This window comes from Giraffa tippelskirchi, chromosome 1, assembly GCF_054371585.1.
Source record: "Giraffa tippelskirchi isolate mGirTip1 chromosome 1, T2T-mGirTip1v1.2.pri, whole genome shotgun sequence".
NCBI classification, from domain to species: Eukaryota; Metazoa; Chordata; class Mammalia; order Artiodactyla; family Giraffidae; genus Giraffa; species Giraffa tippelskirchi.
In genome coordinates this window covers 119,447,464-119,460,409 of record NC_137275.1, presented here as the reverse complement: position 1 = coordinate 119,460,409, position 12,946 = coordinate 119,447,464, and the positions used below count along the sequence as shown (strand labels likewise).

General features: G+C 42.9%; 1 protein-coding gene and 1 long non-coding RNA gene across 16 annotated transcripts in view; one reads left to right on the top strand and one right to left on the bottom strand.

The window, feature by feature from the left end:
* SEC24D (SEC24 homolog D, COPII component) overlaps positions 1–11,675 on the bottom strand; it is a 120,265-nt gene extending 108,590 nt beyond the window's left edge. For 4 of the 15 annotated variants that reach the window (XM_081493351.1, XM_081493451.1, XM_081493384.1 and 1 more), the window contains exons 1-2: positions 11,570–11,675; positions 6,531–6,689 (exon numbers count right to left, since the gene is read on the bottom strand). In XM_081493351.1, the coding sequence (XP_081349477.1) occupies positions 6,531–6,648 (118 nt within the window). In that variant the 5' untranslated portion in view covers positions 6,649–6,689; positions 11,570–11,675. Of the gene's footprint in view, positions 1–1,901; positions 2,093–6,530; positions 6,690–9,366; positions 9,548–9,967; positions 10,096–11,569 lie in introns of those variants that run through there. The other 11 variants (XM_081493342.1, XM_081493438.1, XM_081493373.1 and 8 more) reach the window with 4 other exon arrangements.
* On the top strand, positions 9,647–12,125 carry LOC145507327 (uncharacterized). The gene is made up of 2 exons (XR_014054779.1): positions 9,647–10,168; positions 11,785–12,125. It is a non-coding gene; the product is annotated as an uncharacterized LOC145507327 (long non-coding RNA).
* Positions 12,126–12,946: the final 821 nt, after the last annotated feature.

Below are 12,946 nucleotides of genomic sequence, written 5' to 3'. Positions count from 1 at the left end.
AGGGCAAAGGAAACCAGTATCACTGTTATCTTCAAAGTCATAGTCTTTGGTCACATACCTGGCATTTTCATAAGTGATCAGAGATAAAGAGAAACCAGATTATGAGAATTTCAGTATGAGAACTTTAACAGGAAAGCAAAACCATACCATGAGAAAGATCTAACTATGCTTATGCCCTCTTGATGAGGATGAAAGAAGAGAGTGAAAAAGCTTGCTTAAGACTCAACATTCAAAAAACTAAGATCATGGCATCTGCTCCTATCACTTCGTGGCAATTAGATGGAGAGAAAGTGGAAAACAGTGACAGACTTTATTTTCTTGGGCTCCAAAATCACTGCAGATGGTGACTGCAGCCATGAAATTAAAAGACGCTTGCTCCTTGGAAGGAAAGCTATGACTAACGTAGACAGCAGATTAAAAAGCAGAGACATTACTTTGCCGACAAAGGTCTGTCTAGTCAAAGCTATGGTTTTTCCAGTAGTCATGTATGGATGTGAGAATTGGACCATAAAGAAGGCTGAGCACCAAAGAACTGATGCTTTCAAAGAAGACTCTTGAGAGAAGACTCTTGAGAGTTCCTTGAACAGCAAAGAGATGAAACCAGTCCATCCTAAAGGAAATTGGTCCTGAATATTCATTGGAAGGACTGATGCTGAAGCTGAATCTCCAATACTTTGGCCACCTGATGCAAAAAGCCAGCTCTCTGGAAAAGACCCTGATGCTGGGAAAGATGGAGGGCAAGAGGAAAAGGGGGCAGCAGAGGATTAGATGGTTAGATGCTATTGCTGACTCAACGGACATGAGTTTGAGCAAGCTCTGGGAGACAGTGAAAGATAGGGAAGCCTGACATGCTGCAGTACATGGGATCGCAAAGAGTAAGACACGACTGAGTGACTGAACAACAACAATGCCCAAAGAAAAATATCTAAAATCATAAACTGGCCTTTAATGCAATGACATTTTTTACAGACTAGCTTACTCAATACCAATTCTAATTCCTTTCTGGCTTGCCTTTCCATATGGTCCTGAGCTGGAAAGATGGAATCTCCATTTCCTAGACTTCCTTACAGACTGGGTTGCTATGTGCTCTAGTGATGGTTCCTGGGTAGAAAGGCAATGGTTACTGGATGTAGGCTCCATGACCGCAGAGTCCCAAGCCTGACTCTAATATTCTCTTAGCTTCCTGATACCCTTTTATAAATGTCTTTCTGCTACACTGACCTCTGACCAAAACGATATCACAGAAAGGCGTATCTTGGATTTGGCCCTGGATCTGACAAAATGAAACCAAAATTAAAAACCATTTGAGAAAGAAAGAAGTTTATCTAAAATAAACAAACCCCCTATTATGTGGGCAGAACCATAATGACTCATTTCTAAGGTGCTGTGGCTGGTGTTATTCCTAAAAAAGTTCACTATTTATTAGACGCCTCACCACAGTCCCCAGTTCCAGGACATCAACCGTTCCTGCTGCTCAGCTTCTAGACAAGTGGTCCTCAACCAAGGGTGATGCTGCTCCTGAAAGGACACCTGGCAAGGTCTAAGACCCGGTTGCTATGGCTTGGGGTCAGGGGTAGGAGCAGAAGAGGGAGCACTGCTATCTGATGATCATTAGAAGCCAAGGATGCTGCTAAAGGCCCTAGGATGCACAGCACGGCCTCCCACAACAAAGAATTAGCTGGCCCCAAATGTCAACAGTGCTGAGGACCCGAAACTGTGCTCCAGAAAGCGGTGTGCCCACTGATTCCTTCCTCGCACTGTTTCTAATGTGGAATATAACTAAACAATATACGTGATTCTTCCCAGCTTAAGATGTTTCACTGTGCCCTACCGTCCTTAGAGCCATGGTGAACCTCTTGCAGGTCCTCAATAGTGCCACCTCTCCAACCCCAGTGACTTGCCTCGCTATTTGGCCAACCCTCACTCATCTTTCAGGTTCTTCTTTCCAGGAAGTTTCCCTTCATCTGTAAGCCTTGGTTAGGTGCCCCTGCTGTGTGCTTCCATTCCACTCTCTACTTCCTCAAAATGGTGTTTCCCCTGCATTGTCACTGTCCATTTCCTTAACGCACGTCCCACTAGACAAGTCTGTACTATAAGGACAGAGCTTGGGTTCATTTTATTCATTGCTGCATTGCCACAGGTATTTTGCTCACTCAATAAACCATTGTTACTTCATAGCACTAGTATCACATAATAGGCACCAAGGACAATATGGTATGTAAGAAATAGAAACCAAGACTTGGCACTGGCCAGATCTATGGTAGAACAGATAGTTCCAGGAACTACAGCTAAGTTCTCTGAGTCTGTCACAAACAAAAACAAAAACAAAAGGTACACCAAAAGACTAGAAAAGAAGGTATGTGATGACTGAAGACTAAGAGATCTAAGGTCATTCAGCACAGAGAAAGATAGGCTAGGGTAATTTAGTGACAGTTTTAAATCATTAAACAAATATACCACAATTTACAGAAGGGTATGTATACAGACAGAGTTTGATAGCCTGGTATCTGAGAACTGATAAGGAGAAAGAGGTTTAAATTAAAGCATGAAGCATTTAATCCAACAAAATGGTGTTTTACCACTGGTGAACACCTGAGTACTTTGCTGATGAATGCAGCAGCCGGTCGTTCACTCATTTCTTGAATGAACACTGAATGAGGACCTTTTGAACTGTTCAGGCACATATATTACACACAATGTGGTAACTGGCAGCACAGCCACATAGGGGTTGGAGAACACAGCAGAAGAGGATTTATGAATAAGCTTGAGGAAGAACGGGAACTGGTCAGAAATGTCAGCAACCACCACAGGTGAACTGAGTCTGAAGGAGGGGTGTAGGGTACACCCTGCAGGGAGGACGAGGTGGAGGCACTGACTAGCTTTCTGGAGGTGCCAGAAAGGTCTGAAGCAGAAGAAAGTCAGAATTAGATTTGCAGGCTATAAAAGTCCCTCCAACACAAACCACCTGACCTGCCTCCTGAGAAACCTGTATGCAGGTCAAGAAGCAACAGTTAGAACTGGACATTGAACAATAGACTGGTTCCAAATTGGGAAAGGAGTACTTCAAGGCTGTATATTGTCACCCTGCTTATTTAACTTATATGCAGAGTACATCATGTGAAATGCCAGGTTGGATGAATCACAAGCTGGAATCAAGATTGCCAGGAGAAATATCAATAATCTCAGATATGCAGATGACACCACCCTTATGGCAGAAAGGGAAGAGGAAATGAAGAGCCTCTTGATGAAAGTGAAAGAGGAGAGTGAAAAAGCTGGTTTAAAAGTCAACATTCAAAAAACTAAGATCATGGCATCCGGTCCCATCACTTCATGGCAAATAGATGGGGAAACAGTGGAAATAGTGACAGACTTTATTTTTGGGGGCTCCAAAATCACTGCAGATGATGACTGCAGCCATGAAATTAAAAGATGCTTGCTCCTTGGAAGAAAAGCTATGACCATCCTAGACAGCATATAAAAAAACAGAGACATTACTTTGCCAACAAAGGTCTGCCTAGCCAAAGCTATGGTTTTTCCAGTAGTCATATATGGATGTGAGAGTTGGACCATTAAAGAAAGCTGAGTGCCAAAGAATTGATGCTTTTGAACTGTGGTGTTGGAGAAGACTTTTGAGAATCCCTCGGACTGCAAGGAGATCCAACCAGTCAATTGTAAAGAAAATCAGTCTTGAATATTCATTGGAAGGACTGACGTTGAAGTTGAAGCCCCACTACTTTGGCCACCTAATGCAAAGAGCTGACTCATTGGAAAAGACCCTGAAGCTGGGAAAGATTGAAGGCAGGAGAAGAAGGGGAAGACAGAGAATGAGATGGTTGGATGGCTTTACCAACTCAATGGACATGAATGAGTTTGAACAAGCTCCAGGAGTTGGTGATGGACAGGGAAGACTGGCGTGCTGCAGCCCACGGGGTCTCAAAGAGTTGGACATGATGGAGTGACTGAATGAACGGAACACAGGACTAGACTGTTTGGAGAAAGGCTGGAGAGAGGATATGGTTAGGAGACAACATTAGTCATTCAGGTGAGAGGCTGATGGCTGGAGCAAGAATAGTGACTACTGGGTAGAAAGGAGGAAGCAGGGAGAAAAGATTTACAATTACCCCCAAAAGAATTTGGATTATAGAAGGTAAAAGGAGAGATTTTTTAAAACAGTGAAAAGTTCTAATTTAGGTAGCTGAATGAATGATAGCTGCTCGGTGAGTATGGAATGCCAGAAAAAACATGCTTTATGAAAAAATATACTGAGTTATTTTGGACATGATGAGTTTGATACACCCATGTAAACAGATTTGGCAACTGAAAATACAGATCTGGAGCTTAAGAAAGTCATCTGGGTGGGAGAAAAAGATCTGAGAGACTAGCCCTTCATATGGAATAATACAGTTAAGGGAAAAATCTACAGAGTGACAGGGAAAGAAGGGTGAAGACAGAACAAAGAAGAAGAATCAGCACCACTTAAGGGTCATGTGGGGAAGTGGGAATCCCTTAGAGGAGCTGTTCAGCAAACCACCAAGAAAACTAACGAAAGGATAGTGTCATTGAAACCAAAGGAGAAAAGAGTTTTGTACAAACAAAAGCAGTAAACGATGTCAAATTCAAAAGAGCACAAGACAGTGTCTACTGCCTTTGATAACAGGAGGTCACCAACAACCCTAGTGGCAGAAGGGGAAGGGTGGATGGGGCCTAAGCTATGGAGCAGAGAATACACTGAGCCATGGATGGCTGCGAGGCAAGGACAGGGCGTGAGGGAGCGGACTGAGGATTTGTTTAAGAGATGGCTGTGAAGAGAAGGAGGAAAAGTGAGTAACACTGAATGTTTTACTTAGGTGTGTATTCAAGTTTGCTGTTTGTTTTCTCAAGGGACCTCGGTGTGAATCCTGGTTACACCATCAGCCATACCTTGGATAAATCATGGTATTTCAGACATCCAGTCTTCTTAGCTGCAAAATAGGGCTAATTATCTACTTAACAGCATTGAATGAGAGTTAAAGAAAATTATACACATAATTCTTTTAGGACCAGCTTATGACACATGGTGGAGAAGGCAATGGCACCCCACTCCAGTACTCTTGCCTGGAAAATCCCATGGCCGCAAGAGCCTGGTAGGCTGCAGTCCATGGGGTCGCTAAGAGTCGGACACGACTGAGTGACCTCACTTTCCCTTTTCACTTTCATGCATTGGAAAAGGAAATGGCAACTCACTCCAGTATTCTTGCCTGGAGAATTCCAGGGATGGGGGAACCTGGTGGGCTGCCGTCTATGGGGTCACACAGAGTCAGACGCTACTGAAGCGACTTAGCAGCAGCAGCGGTATGATACATGGTAAGCATTCAAAAAAAAAAAAAAAGTAATGCATAATTATCATTATATATAAATGCTGAGGGGGAATGAACCACCAGACAGAAAAGAAACTGGAGAAAGATGGGTTACATGGTTCCTACAGGACCCAGATCTAGAAATGTTATGGAGAGGACTGAACCTGGACAAGATGACGATGCCTCATCTGGAGCTTTTTACAACCTGGACTAAGTCAGAAGAGTGACTTCCCACAGGAAATTCAGTCTCACAGCATCTTCTGCAGCAACTGTGCATGGCTGCTACCATCAAGCCTCCCTACAGGCTTTCCTCAGCCCTGGCTGACTCTGCAGTCCACACAAGCTACCCAGCAAGGCCTGGATCCTATATCCCTGAGTCAGTCCTAGTAAACCTCCAGAGATACTCAATTATTTATACACAGCCCAGTTTCCCCAAGGATTTGAGTTGATTCCTCAGAAGTCCCAAGAACTGTCTTTCACAAATATTTTTAGGGAATCTGGGGTCATTAGAACTGAAACAAGCTATTAATAGCCTCCCTGCTGACCCTGAAACTTGGTCCCTCAGGGCAGCCCCTTGATAATGGGAGGTGATCTTATCATGTCAGCTGTCATCAGAGCAACAGTGGTCCCATTCCATGACTCCTCCTCCCACCTCTGCTCCAAAAACCAAGATTCCTTGCTGAGTACCATATTTTAGGCCAACCAATATTATTCAATAATGATTTTAAAGCAAGGCCATGTTTTTCTTATTATTATCATCACTGAGTAAACTTCAGCATACAAATCTAATGATATTTTTCCAATATTAGTTAGTACATGTATATATTTAACATACATATATTTAGTATATAGTGTATATACATATATATACATATATATGTGTATGTATATATAATTTGTGGGGGTTTTAGTGCTTATAATAACCTCACACTACCAGTTAATAGCAAGAGCAAGTCTGACGGTAAAAACAAGACACTCAGGAAGTGTCTTTGTTTTCATCTATATTTAAAAACTAAACTCCCCATGCAAAAATCAAAGTGATAAGGTAGGCTTTTCCAAATAACCCTATAAGCTCAAACCACTGCATCGTCTATAATTACCATTCAACTCTTCCAAAGCTGCTCTTTCAGAATATCTGATGTCTCTGAGCGTGAGATTCAATAATCACACACGAGTCAAAATAATGTACCTTACCTGGTGGAGAACCTGCATGAGACGGGTCCCCATAGTGCCCATAATGTGGTGGAGAAAGGCCAATTCCAGGCTGGGACTGAGAATAGGGAGGTGTAGCCACATAACCTTGCTGGCTCATTATGAAAATATCATTCCAAGGAATAGTTCTATAAAAGAACCCTGTTACAGAAGGAAAAAGAAAAAAAATCAACAAAAAGTTTGAGTCTCTTAATGTTATTAAAAATATAAACACTGTTAATAAATGTTTATGATAGTCTGAAGAAAGGTACAATTATCAAGTGCATGAGACAGCTTCATATCAAACAATATCACTTTCCCCTAAAAAGACTCTAACCACAGCTCTATGGAACTCAGTAACTCACTTCCATAGCCCTAGGCAAATGCACAGGCATTAAATCTTGAATAACAGCTGCCAATCCCTTTTTCATTGTAAGCCTAAACTGTGTCACAGAGAGTCTCTCATAAATGTATCTACTATCTTGGTGTCTTTTGTTTCCATGGCTCTGTTTCAGCATAGAGCATGTCACTGGCAATAATCACATGTCACTGACTGACCAGCAGACTTGCCAGTAGCCTGCAATCAGATGTTTTGATTTGAGTCATTTTAGTGCTATCCTAACTAGTAACTTTAAGCAGGCAGCTAGGATAAAGGGGAAAAAAAAGTCCAACAGATACAGTAGAAGATAAGTTGATATGGACTGATTTTATGAGTCATATATTGATAAAGCCATGTGGCAGCCTACAACTATTTGAGAGTTGTCAGCAGTTTCTCAGGCAAAGATGACAGACTTTCTTTCTGATTTAAATAAAATACATTTGAATCGGTTCTACTGAGATGGATGAAACTGGAGCCCATTATACAGAGTGAAGTAAGCCAGAAAGAAAAACAACAATACAGTATACTAATGCATATATATGGAATTTGAAAGATGGTAACGATAACCCTATATGCGAGACAGAATAAGAGACACAGATGCATGGAACAATTTTATGGACTCTGAGGGAGAAGGTGAGGGTGGGACGTTCTGGGAGAATAGCATTGAAACATGTATATTATCGTATGTGAAACAGAACACCATTCCATGTTCGATGCATGAGACAAGGGCTCAGGGCCAGGGCAATGGGATGACCCAGAGGGATGGGATGGGGAGGGAGGTGGGGGGGGGGGTCCAGGAAGGGGAACACATGTAAACCCATGGCTGATTCATGTCAATGTATGGCAAAAACTAGTACAATATTGTAAAGTAATTAGCCCCCAACTAAAATAAATAAATTTATAAAAAATAAATAAATAAATAAATATATACCATACCTCTAAGAATACATGCATATATTTAAAGAATGAAGGGTAAAAGTCCAATTGCACATGTGTTTAAGCACACACACACAACTCACAAATACAATAGATCCATCTTGATTCTACTCAGAACCAAAACATCAACATGTTTTAAAACTGACATTTTCTCCAGGTTTCATAAAAGAAGAGACATTTCACAGAACTAGTCTTAATAAGAAAAATTATAACAGAAAAAGCTCTGAAACCCAGCAAGAGAAGTGGGTTTACATTATAAATCTATCATACTTAGCTGTGTGACACAGAATAAGCTGAAGAACCTCTCTGAGTGTCAGTTCCCTCTTAGAAAATGAAGATTCTAAAGCCTTTCCAGATAAAAAACAATGATTCTACAATTTCTTTCCACTTTCTTCACCCAGCATTGGAATATTTTTCCTTTTGCTATTTTACGATGCTATCTTTTAAGCTATAAGGTTAGTGAAACAGGCTAAGGTTTGAAACATATTCAGGAAACTGTATTCATTTGGTTTCTATTTCATGTTAAACTATACGATTCCAAAATGAAAGCAACTGAAGTCAAAATACTGTAAGATCACTTTCTTCTCCTTGGAAGGGGAGATCTAAACAAGAGGAGTGATAGGCCCCTGGGTCCACTGTGTGACTGACAACACATCTTCCCTCCTCCCACTTAGCGGAGAGAGACGTGGCAGCCTGAGCTTGGGTCAAGCTCATCCAACCAAGCGCATTTAGGAAGTCAGCAGGAACACACCTACGCAGCAGCCTGTTGCTGAGTGACAGAAAGGAAAGGCAGGGATGTTCACTCCAAAGAGCAGGAAGCAGTCGGGTCCCTCTTCACTGGTCCTGGCAGGAATTTGCTTCCTCACTCAACCCAGTCTGCCACGTCAAACTTCCTCACACTGGAGCACCAAGTTACAGAAACCTGACTCAGCTTCAAGCGGCAACATGGCAGAAAGCCACTTGGCACGAGCAGGCCGAGCCTCAAAATCTGGGGTTCCAAGCCCAGGACAACCCCCAGCCCGCTGTCACTCGACCATTCTCAACAGATGCACGTCTTACCCTGGACCCAGCTGGGATTTGGACAAATCAGTTTCACTATCAGGCTGTCCCGAAGCTTGAAGATACATTTGCCATTATCACAAAATGAGTATTTCCAGCATTTCCTCCCTCCAAGGAAGGGGAAATTAAGTTGATACGGAGCTAAGAAAACCGCGGGCAGTAACACTAGAATACCGTGGCTACTGAGGACCCTAACCCGGGAGTTTTCAGCATCCCCAGACACAAAGATAGGGGCGCGGGGACGGGTAAAAAAATGCCCACGCCCACCACCCCACCCCCCAATATTAAACTACACGAAAGGGCTGAAGGAGCAAAGCAGGAGGTCTCCTCTGCTGCCCCGCCACAGGTGAGCATCCCGTCTCTCGCCACCGCCCCACCGCACCCCCAGCCTGGCACCGCATCCCGCCACAACTGTGTCCGGGGAAGGGTCCCGCCGCAGCGCAGCCAGGCTGGGCGCGGCATTACCTGCTTGGCTCCCGCCCGCCGCCTGGCCTCCGAGAGCCCGCGCTCTGCCCCAGTGCCGGGTGACCCCGCTCCCGCGGCCGCAGCTGCTCCCGCCGCGCCGCGCCTCGCCTCGCCTCGCGCCGGCGTCCCCTCAGGCTGGGCTCGCTCGCGGAGTTGCAGCCGGGCTGGGAACTGCCACGTCAAAGCCTCTCCCGGCGGCGCGCCCCCGGCGCCCGGCTCCGACCAGCGGCCGCGCTCCCGGCGGCGCGCGCGCACGGACGCCGGCCGGGCGGGGCGGGGCGGGGCGGGGCGGGGCGGAGGCGGCTCCCGCCGGGGGCGCGGCGCGCGCACTGGCTGCTCGGCCGCCTCTTTTTGCTCTTTTCTCCCCTTCCTGTTTTGTTTGTTGGTTCGTTTCCCTCCAGCAGGTCAAAGATATTAACGCTGTGGCTAAATTAGAGCCACATTTTCACCGTGGAATCCCGTAGGAAGGAGGGAGTTTGTATTGAGGGTACATTCATTCATTCAACAGGTTGCAGGTTCAGCTATTCATTCAATACGTATTACTTGAGTCATAATAATATTTACTAGTAACAAGGAGGTTTATAATAATAATAATATTTACCCTAGTAAATATTTTGGGTACTGCACTGCCGTCATGGGAAGGCATACGCTTCCGTATCTCGAAGAGATTGCAGTTTAGAGGCGAATCTGGCACGTGTACAGAGACTTGATGACTCACTCCGAGATGCACTACAGAGGAAGGAACGCCCAAGGCAGCTGTCAATGCGGCGCAAAAACGGAGGAAAGGACGTCCCAGCTGAAAGTATGGGAAGAGCGGTCTTCACCGAAGCTAGGATTGCTAGATTTCTGTGTATTCCTTCAACGAATGTCTACATATTCGTTGTCTGTAAAGTAAGATGACTGATTCCACCCCAAAACAGGGATCGCCACATGTATAAGCACTCAGTGTTATAAGAGACAGCTGACAAAGGCAACCTATGTGAGACGTGGAACTTGACCTCTCTCTGTAACCTTAAAAATCAGTACCATCTGACTGCTTTCTCACCACCCCCCACTGCTAAATAGGCCTTCAGCCAATCCAAGGCTTTGCTCAAACTTAGAAAAGGACCACCAGAGCAGTGTTTTATTTTCAAAATACACTTTCTTCTGGGCAACAAGAAAGTGAAAGCGACTTGACAAATTCCTTTTACTGATGCTATGCTTAGGTAACAACAAGAAAGTGAAAGCGACTTGACAAATTCCTTTTACTGATGCTATGCTTAGGTAAAAACTTGCATGAGCATGATGCTTCTGCTGAAATGCTCCATGAGTTTGGCAGGCATTTTATGTTGTTCCAGCGTAGTGAAGACTGATAGTCCCTTTCCCCATTTTACTTTTGTTAAGATGTTAAGGTGTGGTTAACCTGGTTGAACCTGCCTACATCCAGTTCAACACTGGTCGGGTTTGAAAAATCTACAATGAAAATTTTGTTTTACATTAGGTTTCTTATATTCTCAATATGATGGAAATATCTGATGGAGTTTAGGAAGCTCTACCTAAGCTGAAGCAGTGCAACTTGTAAAAGCAATAAAAAAAGAAAAAAGTTTTCATATCACAGTCATGTCACAATGTAGGAGAGAATCACTTGGAAACGGGAACACAGTGATGACTTGGTTATCTAGGAGCTCCTGTAAAACCACAAAATTTGGATTTGTACATTTGATCTCTCCCCTTGCTCAAGGCACCAGAAAAAAATATTTTGCGGTTTCAGTTCTAAGACAGTTTTGAATTCCTAACTATTTAAAGCTGGGAAGGATCTGAGAGAGATTGATATTCAACCAAATATTCAGTGAGGACTGAATTCAACCCAATCATTTTGTTGATTAATAAACTGAGGCTTGGGAAATGAAAATGACTTACTAATCTTAGAGTCAGTTGGAAGTCAGGCCTTCTGATTCTAATCCCAAAGTTCTTTTCACCACATACTCTTTTCTTTTTGATACTACTCTGGTGTACTATTCTCTATTAACTGGTTCTGCATTTTTCTTATGTTACTGCTTTATATGCAAACTTTCAAATGATGAAAATAGTAATCAACCACACAATTCCAGCAGTGATTGGAGTTCCTAATCACAAATCTCTTTTTCTCTCTGATACAGACATCTGGTTTCAGTCCTCCTTCCCTCCTCTTGGCCCCTCATGGCTTAAGTGACTAATTTCTTACCTTATTCCAGTGGTTGAGACACTGACCTTCACTAGATCTGAGGGTCAGCCTGGATTCCCAGCCCTCACTGGGTTTCACCTGAGATCAGCTCCGATGTTCCATGTGTAATTAACTTGGTCACCCTGGTAACCATATCCTAATTGAAAGGTGAAGTCACAGGGAACATCTGTGTGCTGGTGTTCTGTTCTTAAAGTCTTTCTGTTCTTACTTTAAAGGGAAAAGAAGGAAGAGAGTCAACTCTGCAAAAGACCGTATAGAAAGAAGAAATTTCCTGACAACACTCAGGGTTCTGTCTGATAGGTGGCCTTTGAAGAGTTAGAATTATCATGCTCTAAGTATTTATGTCACTAAAGAAATTTGGAGATTTCTAATTCCAAAGCTACAATTTGAAGAAGCTTTGTATTCAAAAAAGCTGAAATGGTCAAGATCTGGACTTTGTTAAATGCATGGAAGCATAGTAAATTAGGCCATGTTAAGTGGGCCTGGGGAAAGGGTACATGGTGGGCTAACAACAAATAACAGTAACAATAAAGTTCAGGTGTTCGTCAAGCCCCAACACCAAGGTGTTTCTGGAATTATTTTTTAAAAAATAACAGCTTTATTGAGCTATAATTGACTATTACCCATAATTTCTACTGATAGATTTGCCTCTGCTGGACCTTTCATATAAATGGAGTCATATAATATGTGGTCCTTTGTGACAATTGTTTTATAAGTTCATTCATGTTGTAGTATGTTTCAGTACTCCTTTTATTGCCAAATAATAGTCCATTGTGTAGATATAGCAGATTTCATTTATCCATCCATCAATTGATGGACATTTAGGTTTCGTTTTTGTCATTATTTAGTCACTAAGTGGTGTCCTACTCTTTTGTGACTTCATGGACTATAGCTTGCCAGGCTCCTCTGTCCATGAGATTTCCCAGATAAGAATACTGGAGCGGTTGCCATTTCCTTCTCCAAGGGATTTTCTTGACCCAGGAATCAGATCCCTGTTCCTACCTGCATCTCCAGCTATTATGAATAAGTCTGCCATGAACATTTATGTAGCAGTTTTTGTTTGGATATATGGATTCATTTCTCTTGGAATTTTAATTCTCTAATCAAGTAAACAATGTACGTAAAAAAAAAAAAAACACAGACAGTCTGACTTCAAAGGGTATGCTCTTAGCATATATGCAATGTTGTCACTCCATATGAAATTTTATTTTCAAAATAAAATATGCAATGTCACCCCTACAAAAACATTACAACTGAAACCAGTTGAGAATGTAACCCACCAGAGCTGATTCAAGAAGAAACAGAGAAAAATGTTAAACACAGAGTTACCATGGGACCCAGCACTTTCACTCCTAGGTAGAATCACTTTCTGAATAT